Source organism: Pelobates fuscus, chromosome 4, assembly GCF_036172605.1.
Source record: "Pelobates fuscus isolate aPelFus1 chromosome 4, aPelFus1.pri, whole genome shotgun sequence".
Lineage (NCBI taxonomy): Eukaryota > Metazoa > Chordata > Amphibia > Anura > Pelobatidae > Pelobates > Pelobates fuscus.
The window spans coordinates 246,284,870-246,307,475 of record NC_086320.1 but is presented as its reverse complement, the minus strand read 5'-3'; the positions used below and the strand labels follow the sequence as shown (position 1 = coordinate 246,307,475).

The following is a 22,606-nucleotide window of genomic DNA, read 5'->3' as shown; positions in this document are numbered from 1 at the left end:
ATGTAAGAAATGGCATAACTCAAAATCTTGGTTTAAACCGTGAGGGGTGAGAGTCTCTCTCTATTTGGATCTAGCTGATAGAAAGAAGGCTACCCCAATTACTGCACAGCATCTTGCCTGGAAAAGGGACGTCTCCAACGGCTGATACCCCCTCTCCACTGTGGTAGCCGTTACAAGGTACAAGAACTTCAATCCTCACAAGTGAATATGTCCAGACAAGTTAATTTCCTGGACGACAGAGGGCGTTGCCAAAACGTCAAGATCAGAGGGATACAGGAGTCAGTGCCGCTAGAAGAACTGCCACACTTCATCAGGTGCCTATCTGCACTCCTACCAACCAGACAAGACAAAACATTTCAATTCGACGGAGTGTAAAGAATAGCCAAATCCCTGCAAGCACCTAATGCAATCAATGTCTTTGAATTTGAAGAATGCCAACTCTCCTTCTTTTAGGACTTAAGTAGGGCCACACTGCTATGGTGTAAAAGTATGCATCCAATCACTAAGCAACTCCAAGCAGCCGGCATAGCATACAGGTGGTCGACACCAAGGACTCTCTGGATTACCAAAGACGACAAGCACTACAAGGCCACTGACCATACAGAGGGCCCAACGTTGATGAGGGCACTAGGACTCCCGATCCTCGAGTCGACCTCGACGACACATCCAGGCTCCCGACTGAGGACGGTGGGCGCCGAAACAGCCGCAACAGCCGCAACACCCAGAACAGAACAACAAGACCTGAATGAGCTTTCTCTGCTCATAGCCTCTTATGTTTCAGTTTGTCTCTTATGCGTTGTAAAAATAGTTTCTATAATTTACCTACAGTACTCTCTTACATTTTAATATCCAAACACAGGGCCCACTGAAGTTACCTTTTACTGTTCTGGTGACACCCCTCCCCCCACCCCCTCCCTGGGGTAACAGGGAACTAACAGCAACGAACGCCTTATATTCTTGACTAGCATCAAGCTTTCTGCCATACCTACCACCACTAGCATGAAGCCCTATGGGCACAGCTTGATCATGTCACACCTCAACGGCTTCCACATACCTAGACTCACACTTTCCATAGTTGCAAAACTAAGTCGCGACCACGCAAAGCCGCCTCTATGACTATATAACAGTGCACAGTGCACCAAAAACATTGGTGATAGCAAGGTGACCACAGTTAGGAGCCAACATGGAAGCAGGCCCAGTTTAAGATAGAGAATTGCAGCAACGCACCACAACCCACTCCCAGTCCATACTCTAGGGGCCACGGGGCGCACCATGCACCACTAGCCTTAAGAGGCATGACTGGGGTGCAGCAATCATAGCCAGAAACCACAGTCAAACTGCCCACTCTCCCCAACTCATGACCCCACGACGTTTGTGTTGCCCTAAATGGACGGATGTTTGCTACTCCCACAGTTATACCTGATAATCTCCTCATTATAACATTACGGCGCACTAAAATTACAAAAAGTGTTCAAATTGTAACTTACTATGCTGTCTACTTAATGTGAACTGAGCGTGAATTGGCGTGTACTGACTGTTGTGGTCACACACGTATGTTTATTTTCTCTCCACACAAAAAATAAAGAATTATAAAACAAACAAACAGAAACACTTAGTTCTTCAATCATTCTCACCAAGGTGGTAGTGGGGGAACGGCATTGCTCTCTTTATGGATGTCAGGACGTTCCACTTTCAAAATCCATGATACCCTGCACCTACTCCAACTACCCCATATACTGTCACTATGGTTAGTCAGTTTGCTGAGGAAGGGAGGATGGCAGCTTTGCCCCAGTTATCTTCTGTAATGACCAACTCCCAACCTACTAGTTGCACAATAATCATGAGTTAGATGATTACTTACTGGATCACAAGATAAAACATAAAATACATTTTTTATTTTAGTTTTTACCTTCGTTCCTGTTGTTGGCACAAGTCCCACAGCTCCCATGTAAGTACTTCCAATGGTCTTTATTTTTTCAATATCTCTGTAATACTCTTTCTCCATGAGCTGTATTAAAGCAAATCAATTGATATTTTATAATCATTCTAGTTTAATAAATAATTAAAACTAGCTGGAGTATTACTGTTCTAAATTGTCAAATTAAAATATTAAAAATGAAGAAACATTAGTAATATTAGAAGCATTCAACATAGCATAATACGGTAACCATTTCCCATTTATCATATTTTATATAAGTGATATTATTACTAATTTGATTTGCATGGATAAATTATATAAATTCCAACATAAAATGAAAAAGACAGTCTTCACAGTCTTCACTCTGAAAAAGATAGTCTTCACTCTGTCATTTTCAAAATATTGTTAACTTAACGCCTTAAGGACACAGCTTCAAAAGCTTGTCTTGAACTTAATGACAATCATTTTTTGCATTTTTTGTTGTTTGCGTTCAACTGCAATTTGCTTTTTACTAATTTATTGCACATATTATATGCCATTTTTTTAACCCTTTAAGACCGGAGCGCGTACAATTACGCCCTATTTTAAGCGGCTCTATGCCCTCCGGTCTTTTCTTACTTACCCGGTCGCCGGCGATCTCGGTTGGGGGGACTTCCAGGGAGCCCCCCGTGGCACATGCGTCCTCTTCCGACCCCCCCGGCCATGTGAGAGTAAGGTCCTAGATATATGATCTAAGTATACATATACACAAATACATACACACACATAGACTGTCTAGGTGTATTTTACTATTGATATATATATATATAATTATATATATATATATATTTTAATATCAAATTACACGTAGACTGATACTGATTAAATAATTATTGTTATATATATGTGGCGAAACCAACCTCGCCACTGTGAACTGGAGAAGCCTGGTTGTTAGCATTTTATTTTCCCTGCAGAAAGGCATATTCGTGCCTTTTCTGCCAGGGTGTTCGGTAGATTTGATCTACCGAACAAACTGACGAATGTGCGACCACCTGGGAGCTGGAGTGTGCCTTCAATTTACCTCCCTGAAGCTGCGGTTAACCGCAGCTTAATTGACGAATCCAGGGTGGTCTTTGTTCGGTTGCCGACCACGAGGCGGCGGGCATTTTAATCGTGCGAAAGACCAGCGGTGTTCGGCGAGGATTCTATGGAACTAAAAACGGACACTTATTTGCACGAACACCGCTGAGCCGTCCGTCGCCTGGTTCCTATTCGTACAAGTTTAACCGAACACCGGCATTCGGTATTTTGTATATGAGAATATGTGTTAACCCAGATTGCCATGCCATGGAGCCTATTTGTGGGATTAAATACTTTGGCTCCATGGCGATTAAACTGTATTTGTGTGGTCTGAGTGCCATTCACCTAATAATGTGCACTCAGACCTGAGCTATCTGGGGATGTGTGACATGTCTGTGTTTTATGTATAAAAGGTAACTTTGTGTATTTTAAGGTGTTTCACTGTATTTTGTGTCCCATGTGTGTAATGGAGTTTTGCCTCTGTCCTGGGAGATAATTGAATACTTCTCTAATTATCTCCAGGATAGAGGTAGGAGATCAAGATGCATTGTGGGAATGTTTTACTGCTGTGTGCCGGTAATTGGTTTATGTCTGTGTTTTGTTACAGTCTTCCATTTGGTCCCCTCGGGGAGTGTCCACCAGGTGGGAGACCTGCATAAATACTGGGCAGGTAGCCCTGAGTAAATGAGTTCCTGCTTAACCCTCAAAGTGTGGTGTCGTCTCGTTATTTGGCGGAATTGGATTGTCTGCTGACTGCCAGGAGTGTAAGCGGATTGTATGCTTTTCCTGTTCGGCTGATTCCAGGGTTCGTGTGTTTGCAGTTCGGGAGTTGGTGAATTCGTACAGTTTGCAGTTCGGGAGATTGGTGATTGCAGTAGCTGCTGGTCTATGGGAAAGGGGATTATCGCCTAAACGGTTTTTATTCCCTTCTGAGCGAAACGGTCCGCAACAATCGGTGGCAAGCTGCGGGATCGTTCCTACAACCAGAGGGACAGCTACAAGTAACACCATCCCCTGGATTTACAAAGTGAGGGCAACGCCAGTACCCGTACAGCGCCCCTATCTACAAGGAACCAACTTCAGCAGAGCAAGCATGGCACCCAGCTACACTCAAGAGGCGTTTGACAGAGAGGTCACCGCGGTGCTGGCTTTATGCAGACCCAACCCCTCGGAGAGTATAGTGCAGTGTGTGAAGAAAGCAGTGCGAGAGTACTTGCCGTGGGAATCAGAGCGGGCAAGGGGGTTTGCCGTCCTTCCTCCCCAGCGGCAGTGTGTACCCCAGGGAGCTGATGGTGTCGTCCGTCCTCCCCAGCGGCAGTGTGTGTCCCAGGGAGCAGAAGGTGCAGTCCTTCCTCCCCAGCGACAGTGTGTACCCCAGGGAGCTGAAGGTGTCGTCCGTCCTCCCCAGTGGCAGTGTGTGTCCCAGGGAGCAGAAGGTGCCGTCCTTCCTCCCCAGTGGCAGTGTGTGTCCCAGGGAGCAGAAGGTGCCGTCCTTCCTCCCCAGCGGCAGTGTGAGTCCCAGGGAGAAGAAGGTATTGTCCTTCCTCCCCAGCAGCAGTGTGTACCCTAGGGAGCTGATGGTGTCGTCCGTCCTCCCCAGCGGCAGTGTGTACCCCAGGGAGCAGAAGGTGCCGTCCTTCCTCCCCAGTGGCAGTGTGTATCCCAGGGAGCTGAAGGTGCCGTCCTTCCTCCCCAGCGGCAGTGTAAGTCCCAGGGAGCAGAAGGTATCGTCCTTCCTCCCCAGCGGCAGTGTGTACCCCAGGGAGCAGAGGGTGCCGTCCTTCCTCCCCAGTGCCAGTGTGAGTCCCAGGGAGCAGAAGGTATCGTCCTTCCTCCCCAGTGGCAGTGCGTATCCCAGGGAGCTGAGGGTGTCGTCCTTCCTCCCCAGTGGCAGTGTGTACCCCAGGGAGCAGAAGGTGCCATCCTTCTTCCCCAGCGTCAGTGTGTACCCCAGGGAGCAGAAGGTGTCGTCCTTCCTCCCCAGCAGCAGTGTGAGTCCCGGGGAGCAGAAGGTGCCGTCCTTCCTCCCCAGCGACAGTGTTCACCCCAGGGAGCTGAAGGTGTCGTCCTTCCTCCCCAGCGGCAGTGTGTACCCCAGGGAGCAGAAGGTGCCGTCCTTCCTCCCCAGCGGCAGTGTGTACCCCAGGGAGCAGAAGGTGCCGTCCTTCCTCCCCAGCGGCAGTGTGAGTCCCAGGGAGCGGAAGGTGCCGTCCTTCCTCCCCAGCGGCAGTGTGCACCCCAGGGAGCTGAAGGTGCTGTCCTTCCTCCCCAGCGACTGAGTGTCCTGCAGGGAACAGAGACCGTCAGTCTCGCGCCCCAGCAGCAGGACAAGAGAATGAAAGAGGAGACAGCTGGTCCCCCTTTCCACCAGCAGAGAGAGTGGCAGAGAGAGGAGCCTGCTAACCCCTCTCCCCAGCGGCGGTTTACCATCCAGAGAGAGGAACTTGTTACAACCTCTCTCCAGCCGCAGCCTAACCCACCAAGGGGAGATGTTAAGCCCCACAACTGTGCAGATGGGACTGTAGTCTCTGCACTTACAGCACAAGGGGTAGGGACGGTCGGTCCTGTCCCCCAGACACAGAGCGGTGTATCCAAAGGGGAGACAGTCGGTCTCCCCCTCTGGCAGCTGAGCTATGCACCTAAAGGTAGAGACAGTCAGTCTCCAGCAACCAGGCTCCAACCAGACTACTCCCGTGGTAGTGCTGGCACCAGGACAGAGTACCGCTGGTCTCTGCCCCCTCAACAACCCACCAAGGCAGCCTACCAGTCCCCCACACAGCCGTGGTAAGGCACCTGGTCATAGACAAGATTCTCCCTTACCCAGGTGTAGTAACCGTTTATTGTGGGTGGGCTGTACTGCTGTTTCTGTCTTGTGGGTGGGCTGCTGGACTAACAAGGGCACTGACCGGCAGGAGGTCAGGTACCCTGTTAGTCTAGTTGGTAAAGGGGAGAAGTGTGGCGAAACCAACCTCGCCACTGTGAACTGGAGAAGCCTGGTTGTTAGCCTCCTGCCCTGTGACTATGGCCCTGCAGGTTAAACCTTTTATTTTCCCTGCAGAAAGGCATATTCGTGCGTTTCTGCCAGGGTGTTCGGTAGATTTGATCTACCGAACAAACTGACGAATGCGCGACCACCTGGGAGCTGGAGTGTGCCTTCAATTTACCTCCCTGAAGCTGCGGTTAACCGCAGCTTAATTGACGAATCCAGCGTGGTCTTTGTTCGGTTGCCAACCACGAGGCGGCGGCCATTTTAATCGTGCGAAAGACGAGCGGTGTTCGGCGAGGATTCTATGGAACTAAAAACGGACACTGATTTGCACGAACACCGCTGAGCCGTCCGTCGCCTGGTTTCTATTCGTACAAGTTTAACCGAACACTGGCATTCGGTATTTTGTATATGAGAATATGTGTTAACCCAGATAGCCATGCCATGGAGCCTATTCGTGGGATTAAAGACTTTGGCTCCATGGTGATTAAACTGTATTTGTGTGGTCTGAGTGCCATTCACCTAATAATGTGCACTCAGACCTGAGCTATCTGGGGATGTGTGACATGTCTGTGTTTTATGTATAAAAGGTAACTTTGTGTATTTTAAGGTGTTTCACTGTATTTTGTGTCCCATGTGTGTAATGGAGTTTTGCCTCTGTCCTGGGAGATAATTGAATTACTTCTCTAATTATCTCCAGGATAGAGGTAGGAGATCAAGATGCATTGTGGGAATGTTTTACTGCTGTGTGTCGGTAATTGGTTTATGTCTGTCCTTTGTTACAGTCTTCCATTTGGTCCCCTAGGGGAGTGTCCACCAGGTGGGAGACCTGCATAAATACTGGGCCGGTAGCCCTGAGTAAATGAGTTCCTGCTTAACTCTCAAAGCGATGTGTCGTCTCGTTCTTTGGGGGAATTGGATTGTATGCTGACTGCCAGGAGTGTAAGCGGATTGTATGCTTTTCCTGTTCGGCTGATTCCAGGGTTCGTGTGTTTGCAGTTCGGGAGTTGGTGAATTCGTACAGTTTGCAGTTCGGGAGATTGGTGATTGCAGTAGCTGCTGGTCTATGGGAAAGGGGATTATCGCCTAAACGGTTTTTATTCCCTTCTGAGCGAAACGGTCCGCAACAATATATATTTATATATAATTTAAAAAAATAAATATATAAATATGTTAAAAAATAAAATAAAATAAATAATTAAAAATAAATAATTAAAAAAATATAGATGTGTGTTATTTCGTTCTAACTGTATTGTGATATTAATATATATTTATATCAAAATCCACGTAGAACGAAATAATATATATTCTATATACATAAATATATACGTATATATCACTATATATATATACCTATATATAAATAAAAATATTTTTCAAAAATTATATATATATATATATATATATACATATATTAATTCTACACATGGATTTATGTAATATTTTTACATAATTAGGTATCTTAATTAATTACAATTAGCGGGACCTGCCTGACAACCCATGCCGAAAGTATAGGGAATTTAATTTGCCAGCACTATATTTAACCCTATAACTTTCCAAGACACCATAAAACCTGTACATGGGGGGTACTGTTTTACTTGGGAGACAAATATTAGTGTTTCAAAACAGTAAAATATATTACAACGATGATATCGCCAGTAAAAGTGAAGTTTTTTGCATTTTTCACGCACAAACAGCACTTACACGGACGATATTATTGCTGTGATACTTTTTACTGTTTTGAAACACAAATATTTGTGTTCAGGGAAGTCTCCCGAGTACAACAGTACCCCTCATGTACAGGTTTTATGGTGTTTTCAAAAGTTACAGCGTCAAATATAAGGCTTGTGTTTAATTTTTTTCACATTAAAATTCGCCAGATTGGTTACGTTGCCTTTGAGACCCGATGGTAGCCCAAGAATGAAAATTACCCCTATGATGGCATACCATTTGCAAATGTAGACAACCCAAGGTATTGCAAATGGGGTATGTCCAGTCTTTTTTAGTAGCCACTTAGTCACAAACACTGGCCAAATTTGGCGTTTTTTGCATTTTTCACACACAAACAAATACTAACGCTAACTTTGCCCTGTGTTTGTGACCAAATGGCTACTAAAAAAGACTGGACATGCCCCATTTGCAATACATTGGGTTGTCTACTATTGCAAATGGTATGCCATGATGGGTGTAAATTTATTTCATGGGCTACTATACAGTCTCAAAGGCAACGTAACCAATCTGGCGAATTTCAATTTCAAATGTAACACGCTATATTTGACCCTGTAACTTCCCAAAACACCATAAAACCTGTACATAGGGGGTACTGTTTTACACGTGAGACTTTGCTGAATACAAATATGTGTATTTTATTGCAGTAAAAGCAAACAGTATTATGACATTCACAGTTAAAATGTCATGTAGAACTAAAAAAATAACAAAATGTATTAATTTCTCCCATTTTTTTCATATTAAATTATGTTTCATAGCTAAATATTTGATATTAAATGGAAGCCCTGTTTCCCCTGAATAAAATGATATATAATAAGGGGGGGTACATTTGGGTTTGAATAGTTCCCGGCGAACATAGCGTGTTCGGGTTCGCCGCGGCGGGCGAACACATGCACGGTTCGATCCGCCCCCTATTCGTCATCATTGAGCAAACTTTGACCCTGTGCCTCACGGTCAGCAGACACATTCCAGCAAATTAGCAGCAGACCCTCCCTTCCAGACCCTCCCACCTCCTGTACAGCATCCATTTTAGATTCATTCTGAAGCTGCATTCTTAGATAGAGGAGGGAAAGTGTAGCTGCTGCTCATTTGATAGGGAAATTGATAGCTAGGCTAGGGTATTCAGTGTCCACTACAGTCTTGAAGGACTCATCTGATCTCTGCTGTAAGAACAGCAACCCAAAAAGCCCTTTTAGGGCAAGAACATCAGTCTGCTTTTTTTTTTTCTTTTTCTTTTTTTCGGTGTAATGTAATTGCAGTTGCCTGCCTGCCAGCTTCTGTGTCAGGCTCACAGTGGATACTGTGCCCACTTGCCCAGTGCCACCACTCATATCTGGTGTCACAATAGGTTAAGCTTGACATTTAAAAATATTTTTTTTTCACTGTAATAGATTGAATAGCAGTTAGTTGTCTGCCAGCTTCTGTGTAAGGCTCACAGTGGATACTGTGCCCACTTGCCCAGTGCCACCACTCATATCTAGTGTCACAATAGCTTAACCTTGACATTTAAAAACAAAAAAATGTTTTTCACTGTAATAGATTGAATAGCAGTTAGTTGTCTGCCAGCGTCTGTGTCAGGCTCACAGTGGATACTGTGCACACTTGCCCAGTGCCACCATTCGTATCTGGTGTCACAATAGCTTAAGATTGACATTTAAAAACAAAAAAAAAATGTCACTGTAATAGATTGAATAGCAGTTAGTTGTCTGCCAGCTTCGGTGTAAGGCTCACAGTGGATACTGTGCCCACTTGCCCAGTGCCACCACTCATATCTGGTGTCACAATAGCTTAAGCTTGCATTTAAAAACAAAAAAAATGTTTTCATTGTAATAGATTGAATAGCAGTTAGTTGTCTACAAGCGTCTGGGTGTCAGGCCTTCAGCGTGTACTCTGCCAACCTCTGCCAGTGTACATTGCCACTCATATCTGGTGTCAATATATTCACCGACCGGGACTCAGAGGGACTAATGTCACCAAAATACAACAAGATCTGAGCCCCGAACATACAATGTAAGTCCCTTATATAGGCATATAACTCCTCCCATCATAAGCTCCACCCACACATACTCTTACCCAATCAAGCGAACAAAGACTAACTTCCTGTTAGACCACATGGCTTGCCCAGCACAATGGAGGAGGGGAATACTATATCATGTATTCTTGCACATGCTCCGTACACTACTGATTGTATCTTTGCCACGTGCAACCAACCGACCGATACATCAGTATATGTACGTACACATACCACGTGGCAATCTCGGCCTACTACATTTATTTTTACCGAGATTCCACCACAATAGCAGTTAGTTGTCTGCCAACCTCTGCAAGTGCACTGTGCCACTCATATCTGGTGTCTCTATAGCGTGCCTTTAAAAAGAAAAAAAAGTTTTTCACTGTAAGCTAATAGCAGTTAGTTGTCTGCAAGTGTCTGGGTGTCAGGCCTTCAGCGTGTACTCTGCCAACCTCTGCAAGTGCACTTTGCCACTCATATCTGGTGTCTCTATAGCGTGCCTTTAAATAGAAAAAAAAAATTCACTGTAAGCTAATAGCAGTCAGTGTCCTTAAAGCGGGTGTCAGGCCTTCAGCGTGTACTCTGCCAACCTCTGCAAGTGCACTTTGCCACTCATATCTGGTGTCTCCATAGCGTGCCTTTAAAAAGAAAAAAAACGTTTTTCACTGTAAGCTAATAGCAGCCAGTGTCCTTAAAGCGGGTGTCAGGCCTTCAGCGTGTACTCTGCCAACCTCTGCAAGTGCACTTTGCCACTCATATCTGGTGTCTCTATAGCGTGCCTTTAAAAAGAAAAAAAGTTTTTTACTGTAAGCTAATAGCAGTTAGTTGTCTGCAAGTGTCTGGGTGTCAGGCCTTCAGCGTGTACTCTGCCAACCTCTGCCAGTGTACTTTGCCACTCATATCTGGTGTCACAATAGCATGCCTTTGAAAAGAAAAAAAAGTTTTTCACTATAAGCTACTAGCAGTTATTTGTCTGCAAGCGTCTGGGTGTCAGGCCTTCAGCGTGTACTCTGCCAACCTCTGCCAGTGTACTTTGCCACTCATATCTGGTGTCACAATAGAGTGCCTTTAAAAAGAAAAAACGTTTTTCACTGTAAACTAATAGTGATACCGGAGAAACTGACGGAAGCCGAGCACAGAGAGATGGACACAGGTTTCTTCAGGAAGGAAGAGATTCTTTATTCGATTCACCGACCGGGACTCAGAGGGACTAATGTCACCAAAATACAACAAGATCTGAGCCCCGAACATACAGTGTAAGTCCCTTATATAGGCATATAACTCCTCCCATAATAAGCTCCACCCACACATACTCTTAGCCAATCAAGCGAACAAAGACTAACTTCCTGTTAGACCACATGGCTTGCCCAGCACAATGGAGGAGGGGAATACTATATCCTGTATTCTTGCACATGCTCCGTACACTACTGATTGTATCTTTGCCACGTGCAACCAACCGACCGATACATCAGTATATGTACGTACACATACCACGTGGCAATCTCGGCCTACTACATTTATTTTTACCGAGATTCCACCACAATAGCAGTTAGTTGTCTGCCAACCTCTGCAAGTGCACTGTGCCACTCATATCTGGTGTCTCTATAGCATGCCTTTAAAAAGAAAAAAAGTTTTTCACTGTAAGCTAATAGCAGTCAGTGTCCTTAAAGCGGGTGTCAGGCCTTCAGCGTGTACTCTGCCAACCTCTGCCAGTCCACTTTGCCACTCATATCTGGTGTGACAATAGCGTGCCTATAAAAAGAAAAAAAAAATTTCACTGTATGCTAATAGCAGTCAGTGTCCTTAAAGCGGGTGTCAGACCTTCAGCGTGTACTCTGCCAACCTCTGCCAGTCCACTTTGCCACTCATATCAGGTGTGACAATAGCGTGCTTTTAAAAAGAAAAACAGTTTTTCCACTGTAATAGATTGAATAGCAGTTAGTTGTCTGCCAGCTTCTGTGTCAGGCTCACAGTGGATACTGTGCCCACTTGCCCAGTGCCACCACTCATATCTGGTGTGACTATAGCGTGCCTTTAAAAACAAAAAAAGTTTATCACTGTAAGCTAATAGCAGTTAGTTGTCTGCCAGCTTCTGTGTCAGGCTCACAGTGGATACTGTGCCCACTTGCCCAGTGCCACCACTTATATCTGGTGTCACAATAGCTTAAGCTTGTATTTAAAAAAAAAAAAAAATTCACTGTAATAGATTGAATAGCAGTTAGTTGTCTGCAAGCGTCTGGGTGTCAGGCCTTCAGCGTGTACTCTGCCAACCTCTGCAAGTGCACTTTGCCACTCATATCTGGTGTGACTATAGCGTTCCTTTAAAAAGAAAAAAAGTTTTTCACTGTAAGCTAATAGCAGTCAGTGTCCTTCAAGCTGGTGTGTCAGGCCTTCAGCGTGTACTCTGCCAACCTCAGCCAGTGCACTTTGCCACTCATATCAGGTGTGACAATAGCGTGCCTTTAAAAAAAAAAAAAAAAGTTTTTCACTGTAAGCTAATAGCAGTCAGTGTCCTTCAAGCTGGTGTGTCAGACCTTCAGCGTGTACTCTGCCAACCTCTGCCAGTCCACTTTGCCACTCATATCTGGTGTCACAATAGCGTGCATTTAAAAACAAAAAACTTTTTTCACTGTTATAGATTGAATAGCAGTTAGTTGTCTTCAAGCGGGTGTGTCAGGCCTACAGCGTGTACTCTGCCAACCTCTGCCACTGCACAGTGCCACTCATATCTGGTCTCACAGTAGCTTGCACGCATAGTACCACTAATCCAAAAAAAAAATGACAGGCAGAGGCAGGCCACCCCACAGGGGCCATCGTGGTCGTGGTGCTGTGATTCCCTTTTCCCTAGAATAATGCCCAGTTTTCAGAGGCCACAACCCTGAACTTGAAAAGTTCTGAGGACATAGTTGACTGGCTAAGACAGGACACCCAATCTTCTACAGCTTCCACTCGGAACCTTGATGCACCATCCTCCTCCAGCTTAGCTTCGGGCACCTCTCAAGATACCACTCACCCGCCTGCCGCCACCACCAACACTAGCACCACAGCTGCTTCACTTGGTATGTCAGAGGAGTTATTCACACATCCGTTTCAAGAAATGAGTGATGCGCAACCATTATTGACAGAGGATGTAGATAACAGGGATATGTCTCAGGCAGGCAGCATTACAAATATGGACGTACGGTATCATGATGATGATGTTGTACCCGATGCTGCTTCCTTTGCTGAGTTGTCAGATACAAGTGATGCGGTTGATGATGACGATGCGTCCATGGATGTCACGTGGGTGCCCGCTCGGCAAGAAGAAGAACAGGACAAAAGTTCAGATGGGGAGACAGAGAGGAGGACGAGGAGACGAGTTGGAAGCAGGGGGAGGTCGTCGCAAGGAGCTAGTGGCACAGTCAGACAGCATGCATCGGCACCCAGGGTCAGCCCGACAGCACGCCAATCAACGCATGCTGTGTCCACCATCAGAATGCCGTCATTGAAAAGCTCAGCATTGTGGAATTTTTTTTGTGTGTCTGCATCTGACAACAGCGATGCCATTTGCAACCTGTGCCAAAAGAAACTGAGTCGTTGGAAGTCCAACACCCACCTAGGTACAACTGCTTTGCGTAGGCACATGATCGCACATCACAAACGCCTATGGGATCAACACATGAGTACAAGCAGCACGCAAACTCAAAGCCGCCATCCTCCTCCTGGTCCAGAATCTTCAGCCACGTCAACCACTGCTGTCCTCCTTGCCCCCTCTCAACCATCAGCCACTCCGTCTCTCGCCTTGAGCAGTTCCCGCTCATCTGCCCACAGTCAGGTGTCTGTCAAGGACATGTTTGAGCGTAAGAAGCCAATGTCAGAAAGTCACCCCCTTGCCCAGCGTCATAACAAAAATCATAACAGCAGGCGTGTGGTGCCCCAATAGCATTCCTCACGCTGATCATCAACATTTTTAACAATGGGGTTTTCATAAATCCGTGCACATTTTTTTGTTATTTATGTCGAGATTGTCCACGTTTACACATTACACTGAGTATACAATTAAAATGTGGTCCTAGTTTAGCTGAGCAGGTCTAACGAAACCTTGGCGGCACAATGCGTTATAAACTTTATGGAGCATTCAATCTAGGCACTGGCTTATCTAACTGATCTAGGACACTTGAATACAAATGTAACAACGCTAACTATAGTATAAAATATTCAAAGATCTTGTTACCCTGACTAGGCACAGGAAAAGCATTGGAAAGTAATTAACAGCTGACTGATGATTAGTATAGTAGTACCAAGTTGGAATAATACTTATAAAAGTTAAACTATGCGTACACAGCTAGGGTGCGTCATACATCAGTTAGCATTGCTAATTGTGCATAGGGAAATCACAGCTGGCTTTCAATATCATAACAGCTAGGAAAAGCATTTTTCGTTGATATGCATTTTTATTTCTTCTTAGATAACCAAAAAATTCTGAGACGACATTGGCAGGGCTATTCATTTGTGTGATCTGTCATGAATTGTAATTTGAATGTTAATTTGAACTGTGGGGCACAAGAACTTGAATAGAAAACATCTTTAAGCCAACTATGTTTTCACTAAGCTTAGTGAATAACTAACATTAACGAGTCGGATTAAACGCACTCTGCACTCGAGGTATGATCTGTTTAAATGACCCCACTCTGGGCCCTAAATGGTAAAACGTTTCACATGGGCATACGAAAGGTACACATGGCAATTAAAATCAGAAAATATGTAAAACATTTTTAGATATACTGGAAATTAGTACACCAATACAATTAAGCACGTTGATTAATAAAATAAAGAAATGTTAATCTATCAAAGCGGCTTGAGAAAATATATGTTTAAAAAGATACAAAAATATCAAAATCTGCTTATAAAAAAGAAATACTGCCTTAAAATTCAAAATGCAAGTATGAATATTAGACCCCCCCAAGCTATCTACCAAATGTGAAAACTATTATTTAGCTTTTCTGAGAACTAAACCTAACATACTACAGAATTTACTATATTCAGTGCAATATCTAAAGGAAGTACTGGCTAAAAAATTCAATGCAAAACTAGCAAAGTTGTAAAAAACTGTATTAAGTCAGTTGTTTTATTTTTATCTGGTGAATAAAATGTTTCTACATTATATCACACAGCTATTTGTCGTCTTCAAAAAATTCTTCTTGTGGTTTTGTCTTTCTGTACTTTCAGGATTCATGTTTGCACGTTTTTTTTCAGAATTTGCCAGGAATCTATTTTTGAAGTTGTTCCCCTCCTCTTGACACGATCAATGACCTGAGAGTCTCCGTAAGCAGGGTTGACCTGTTAGTCCCGTTTTCCATTCAAGTTGCGCATGATGTCCCGGCTAGGTTTCTAGGGACAAATGTTGGAGCCTCGGCGTTGCCCCAATATGGAGGGAGTGTGGAGTTTGTTGGAGGCTTCCATGTGAGTAGGAGTCCGGGGTGAGACCCAGTTGCCCCAGGATTCCCTCTGCCTCCTGCATGTTGCGTACGGTATGCCTGGCGTCATCCTTGGTAACCTGCAGAGTATGCGCTGGGCCCCAGCGGTACTTGATTTTCTGCATGCGCAGGAGGGAGGTGAACTGTTGCAGGGTTCTCCTCGATGCCATAGTCGCCCCCGAGATGTCTGAGTAGAATGTGAGGCTCATCTGATCGAAGAGGTATGTCGGGTGTTCCCTGACGGCCGCCAGGACTGCCAATTTGTCTGTTAGGGTCTGGAACCGTGCGATGACGTCTCGTGTGGCCGTGCTTGGGCCTTTTGTGGGCTTAGAAAGGCGGAATATGCCATCGAGAGCTACTGCTTTGGCTGGTTTTGGGTTGAGCAAGTGGAAAAGTGGCTGACTCCGCAGCAACTGGATATCGGCAAAGTGGTTTGTGACAACGGAACAAATTTGTTGGCGGCATTGAAGTTGGGCAAGTTGACACATGTGCCGTGCATGGCACATGTGTGTAATCTGATCGTACAACGCTTTGTGCATAAGTACACAGGCTTACAGGACGTCCTGAAGCAGGCCAGGAAGGTGTGTGGCCATTTCAGGCGTTCCTACACTGCCATGGCCACTTTGCAGATATCAAGCGGCGAAACAACATGCAAGTGAGGCGCTTGATTTGCGACAGCCCGACACGTTGGACTTCAACACTCCTAATGTTCGACCGCCTGCTCCAACAAGAAAAACCCGTTAATTAATATTTGTATGACCGGGGTGCTAGGACAGCCTCTGGGGAGCTTGGAATTTTTTTGCCACGTTACTGGACACTCATGCGCAATGCCTGTAGGCTCATGCGTCCTTTTGAGGAGGTGACAAACCTAGTCAGTCGCACCGAAGGCACCATCAGCGACATCATACCATTAGTTTTCTTCCTGGAGCGTGCCCTGCGAAGAGTGCTGGATCAGGCCGTAGGTGAGCGTGAAGAGGAAGAGTTGTGGTCACCATCACCACCAGAAACAGCCTTATCCGCATCGCTTGCTGGACCTGCGGCAACGCTGGAAGAGGATTGTGAGAGGAGTCGGAGGAGGAATGTGGCTTTGAGGAGGAGGAGGAAGACCAACCACAACAGGCATCCCAGGGTGCTCGTTGTCACCTATCTGGTACCCGTGGTGTTGTACGTGGCTGGGGGGAAGAACATACCTTCATTGAGATCACTGAGGAGGAGGAACGGGAAATGAGTAGCTTGGCATCCAACCTTGTGCAAATGGGGTCTTTCATGCTATCGTGCCTGTTGAGGGACCCTCGTATAAAAAGGCTGAAGGAGAACGACCTGTACCAGGTGTCCACACTACTAGACCCCCGGTATAAGCAGACAGTGGCGCAAATGTTACCAAATTACAACAAGTCGGAAAGGATGCAGCATTTGCAAAATAAATTAAAAAGTATGCTTTACACAGCGTATAAGGGTGATGTCACAGCACAACGGGAATCTAACTGTCATGATCTGCTCTGCTCTGTTCTGATGTCTGGACTTGGCTTCTGGTATCCAGTACTTTTGTTTCAATTCTTGTTTGGTTTTTCTTGGTTTTTGGTTTTCTTTTCTATGTCTGGTTTTCTTTATGCTGGGATTTCTGGGTTCATTCCTATAGTTCGTTCCTGGATTTCCCAGTCCCCAGGTTTCCTTTAAATGTTTGTTTTACTTGCCACACCCGTATGTTTCCATCTTTCATTATGTTTCAGTGTTCCTGCAGGCAGCTGCTCACTGCTTCTGTCCTTTCTTGCAGGTAAGTACTATATATGTGTTCTGAATCTGTGGATGTTTTAGTATACATTAGGCAGTGTAGGACCTGCCAGATATGGGGTACATTGGCATTGTTGGCAGGCTTATGCAATGTATGATCATATAGTGTGACTAAATCCCCATGATTTTCATATGTAGTATTTCGTTATTTCTTCTCTTGTTTTGCCTATGTTATCTTGTCTTGTTTTAGTTTGTATCCCCAGTCCATGTATAGTCCTGTCCAGTCATGCCCATGTTATGTTCATGTTTTCCTCATGTCTTGTGTATATGTTCTGGGTTTAGCTTACTATCTTTCTCTGGTTCTGGGTTCTACTAGTTCTGTCTTGTTTTCATGTTTGGTGCCTATCTCTAGTCTGTCCTTGTTTCTAGTACTGGATACAATATTGCTGCAGAGCCTCCCTATTAAGCTCCTGGGAGGTCTGCTAATTTCCTTGCTCCTAGTTCCTGGTATCCGCTTAAAGGACTACTCTAGGCACCCAGACCGCTTCAGCTTAATGAAGTGGTCTGGGTGCCAGGTCCAGCTAGGGTTAACCCATTTTTTATAAACATAGCAGTTTCAGAGAAACTGCTATGTTTATTAATGGGTTAAGCCTTCCCCCAAATCCTCTAGTGGCTGTCTCATTGACAGCCATTAGAGGCGCTTGCGTGATTCTCACTGTGAAAATCACAGTGAGAGCACGCAAGCGTCCATAGGAAAGCATTGTAAATGCTTTCCTATGAGACCGGCTGAATGCGCGCGCAGCTCTTGCCGCGCGTGCGCATTCAGCCGACGGGGCGGAACGGAGGCGGAGAGGAGGAGGAGAGCTCCCCGCCCAGCGCCGGAAAAAGGTAAGTTTTAACCCCTTTCCCCTTTCCAGAGCCGGGCAAGAGGGGGACCCTGAGGGTGGGGGCACCCTCAGGGCACTCTAGTGCCAGGAAAACGAGTATGTTTTCATGGCACTAGAGTGGTCCTTTAGGCTGATTCAAGGTCTTGGTATGTGGCTGCACAAACGCAGGTGCTCAACACCAGGGGGCGTGCGGTTACCCTGCACCAGACCCTGCTAATCCACCTCCTCGCTGAAGACTCCCACTTAACATCAGGCATATTGGGTCCCGGTCCATGCGCCGCCTCCTGGACACTGTGTCTGGGTTCCGGGCACCGGACTACCACCCTGACACTAACCTTGGGATGGGAAGAGGTGAAAGTCATCCTCCTCCTCCCACGACCACGCCATATCTGCCAAGTGACCCTATGTAGGGGGAACAGTCCCTATTCTGTCCCTATTCTGCTCTGTGTCAGAGTGTATCATGGTCTCTGAGGACAGGTGTCAATCCATATCTGCCAAGTGACCCTATGTAGGGGGAACAGTCTCTATTCTGCTCTGTGTCAGTGTGTATCATGGTCTCTGAGGACAGGTGTCAATCCATATCTGCCAAGTGACCCTATGTAGGGGGAACAGTCCCTATTCTGCTCTGTGTCAGTGTGTATCAGGGATCCTTAGGATAGGTGTCAATCCATATCTGCCAAGTGACCCTATGTAGGAGGAACAGTCCCTATTCTGCTCTGTGTCAGTGTGTATCAGAGATCCTTAGGATAGGTGTCAATCCATATCTGCCAAGTGACCCTATGTAGGGGGAACAGTCCCTATTCTGCTCTGTGTCAGTGTGTATCAGGGGCTCTGAGGACAGGTGTCAATCCATATCTGCCAAGTGACCCTATGTAGGGGGAACAGTCTCTATTCTGCTCTGTGTCAGTGTGTATCAGGGGCTCTGAGGACAGGTGTCAATCCATATGTCAAGGTGTCAATATGTCATATGTCAGGTGTCAATTCATATCTATTGTGATTTAGGAATGTTAGGTGATTTCTGCCCTTTATGGATTAAAACCAGACTCTGCATCAACTGTGTAATTTTCCATTTGAGTTTTGCCATGGATCCCCCTCCGACATGCCACAGTCCAGGTGTTAGTCCCCTTGAAACAACTTTTTCATCACTTTTGTGGCCAGAAACAGTCCGGTTCGCGAACGTTTGCGGAAATTCCCGTTCGCGAACAGAAAAATTTGTGTTCGCGACATCACTAGTGTCTATGTACAGGCTTATGAAATTGTGAGTAGGATGCAACTTTTCTTTTAATATTTTAGTCACAGTGTGGACATTTATACATGCTATATTGCCCTATGTGAGCTTTTTTATTTTTCAGAAGATTCTCTCTGGAAAAAGTCTATTTGTGGTTAATGTACTATATCTTATTACCGCACTTTTGAGATCACTGTGCACTCTATTCTTGTTATTAGTTCACAGAGAGCTAACCTCCATTTTCTGGCTTTGTTCTATATGTTTCTTGTGGAATTAAGTGGTTGATTTCACGGGGGTTTTTAGCTGCACTATTCCAATATTACAAGCGCTAACCCACCACTAACTTTCTCTTTCTATATAATTTTCAAACAGTCCTGTTCACTGATGAGTGCCGTGCAACCCTGGATGGTCCAGATGGATGGAGTAGTGGATGGTTTGTGGACAGCCACTGTGTTCCAACAAGACTGCGTCGTCAGCAAGGCGGTGGTGGAGTCATATTTTGGGCCAGAATCATGGGAAGAGAGCTGGTCGGCCCCTTTAGGCCCAATTGTAATGCTGTATGCAGACTGCCACCCATTTAAATTCCTCTCTGCCACGTACTGCGACCCTTGGAGCGCTTTCACCATGGATGGTGGTTAGGATGAAAATCTCCTATTTATTGCAGTACTTGAGTGCCAGCAGGTCATTCTGGTAGAGAGCTGCTGTTTCCGCCCTTTTTATTTTTTTTCCCGCTAGAGCCTTTGGGAAAGCTGTGTGACTTACGAATTGCGCCACAGGCCACGGTCTCAAAGCAGTACAGCATTTTTAGAAGTGGGATACTATTATAAAAAATATCAATATACAAGTAATATCCCTTGTTTAGTAATGGCGTTATTAAGTCCCAGACAATTTTCCCACTTTATCTGGGCAACCTGGGGGTTCAAGGTGTGTATCCCTTCCTTCATATACACGGAAGGTGTACACATAGCCACTACCACTTTCACACAATTTATAAAAGTTGATTACATATCGGGATCTTTTGGATAGGATGTACTGTTTAACCCCTTAAGGACACATGATGGAATACTAATATGCTCCATGGCATGGCTATCTGGGTTAAAACATTCACATAAAATAAACTACCGAATTTACATGCATTCGGTTACATATATACGAATTAGAACCAGGGGCTGGAAGTTCAGCGGTGCCTGCACGTAAAAGTGTCCGGGTTTGGTGCATGAAAGCCGGGCAGAAAAGTGCTGGCTGCCCGGGGAGCTCCAGAACACCGCCATCTAGCGGCTGCTAAGTGTAACCGCGGCCACCCAGTAACAATCAATTAAGCTGCGGTAAACCGCAGCTTCAGGGAGGTAAATGGAAGGCACACTCCAGCTTCTGGGTGGCCAATTAACAGCGCCGGCCGGCTTCCCACGGCTCTGGGGAGGTTGAAAAGAAGCTGTTTGTTCGGTAGATAGAATCTACCGAACGGCTGTGCAGAAAGGGAGAAATAAATCCTTCTGCACAGTAAAATTAACCCTTTTGCTGCCGGTCCATAATCCAAAGGCAGCAGGTGGGCAACCAGGCTCCTCCAATGCAATGTGGCGAGATTGGTCTCGTCACAGGGATGTCTGGCAAAAAATTATCAGTGGGTACCCAGTCATCTGCAACATGTTCAGCATTAGGGGAATCAGCAAGTTCTCCTGGTGGTCCTGCAGTATCTGGCACATAGTACCTGTCCCCTGCGTCACTCCCTGCGTCACTCTGTGAGGGAGTGTCGGTCGCCTCTGAGTCGGCTGCTAACAGGGTATAAGCTTCCTCTGCACTATACTTCCTAAGCATTAGGTATTAAGGTATTAAACTTTAACTAAATAACTAATTTTTATTTATTTTTTTACTTTTTTTTTTCTTTTCACCCCTGACTAGCTTATCACTAAATTCCCCAATTCCCACTAAATTCCACCCACCCAACTAACTAAATCACAAATTAATAAACAAATTAATAAAATAAAATATAAACATTTATTCCCCTTGGGATTACTAAAAAAATAAAATTTAACCCTTGAGGGTAAAAGAACAAAGATACTTACTTACTGCTGTCAGTAATCAATCAGCAGGGAAAGGGTTAATTTTTAAAAAAAAAAAGAACAGGGTAAAGGGGATTTGGAACCTTTTGTGACAGTTTCATTCACTTCAGGGACACAATGTAACAATGATCTGTGTCTCTCCACTTCAAAAACACACAAGAGGTGGAGGGATGCAGATCTTATATCCCCAGGATGACGGATCCGGGTCCATCATTAAGGGGTTATAGCAGATATATTAAGGTGCAATATAAATATATCAATATATTATGCAGGACATAATTGTAAAATGCATCTTGAAAAGAAAAGTGTCACAGGTTGCTTAGGTTAGATCATCCCAGGTGCCCCAAGAAAGTGGTGGAGGTTTTACAATAAAACCCAGCCACTACTCACTTAGTCATCTTCTTCTCACTTCTTTTGGACCAAAAGCTAACAAGTAAGATGTGGCTGTTGGAAACTAATCTTTTTTTTGTTTGTTTTCAAATTGTTGTTTTCTGACATGCATTAGCTAACAGATGTCATGTGGATCTGACAGGGGAAATAACTCTTACCATATGCTAACTTCAACCAGTCATTTTTGGATTAGGGGGCCCATGTGATGGCCAATGCACTTAGGACCACCTGATGGCAATGTGTCTTCGTGGGCCCTGCCATGCGCTGCAGACCTTTAACAGTGCAACAGGCTCATTTAATAATGGCAGTCAGGGAGAAACTGAAAGCCGTTCACTTCCAGGTTACATAGAGTGAGAGGATAGAGAGGAGCATAGACTGGGAGAGCCTTTGACTCGCAAGGACCCCAACCAGCAGACAAGTCCCCATGGAAGCCATCCTCCTGCACAAAAGGGTAGGAAACAGAAGGGTGGCAAAACAATATTTAAATGTTGGTGTGTCTATGTAGTAGTATGTGTATGTCTGTATGTGTATATGTGCGTCTATGTATCTGCATGTATGTCTGTATATCTCTCTGTGTATTTGTGTATCTATCGGTGTATGTGTGTGCCCCTTTGCATCTGTGTGTGTGTCCAGGGGCGGACTGACCACTCGGGCAGATCGGTCATGGACCGAGGGCCCGAGGCAGTCAGGGGCCCGGCTGGCTGCATAAACATGCTCTCGCTGGGGAGATCAGATCACAGATCTCCCTAGCCCAAAACAAACAGAATAGCACATATTCCAGCGATAGGTTACTCCTGCAACCTATCTCTTTCTGTTTCCCCCCTCTGCCTCCCCTCCACCCTCACCTTCTGAGACCTGGCAGTGATCCTGCTGCTCCTGCCAGGTCTCCTCCATGCAATGACTGCGGAGCTCTGTGTGAGGGGAAGAGGCGGGGCCGAAAGAGGGGAAGTTACATCACTTCCTGTCCTGCAGAATCTGCTGAACCCTGGCAGACAGCAGGTAAGTAAATATAATTTTTTTAAGCTAATATCCCCCCCTTACCCAGCCCCTTCACCCAGCCCCAGTGCCCCCTTCAACCAACCCAGCCCTGTGCCCCCCTTCACCCACCCAAGCCCCAGTGCCCCCTTTCACCCATCCCAGCACCTGTACCCC

The 22,606-nt window shown here is 45.5% G+C and overlaps 1 protein-coding gene across 1 annotated transcript in view; it reads right to left on the bottom strand.

Annotated features, from left to right (window-relative positions):
- The window catches only part of ADCY1 (adenylate cyclase 1), a 1,733,599-nt gene that overhangs the window by 274,075 nt on the left and 1,436,918 nt on the right, over positions 1 to 22,606 (bottom strand). Inside the window, exon 17 of the mRNA XM_063452027.1 lies at positions 1,910 to 2,008. Coding sequence (XP_063308097.1) covers positions 1,910 to 2,008 — 99 coding nt within the window. The remainder of the gene's footprint in view (positions 1 to 1,909; positions 2,009 to 22,606) is intronic.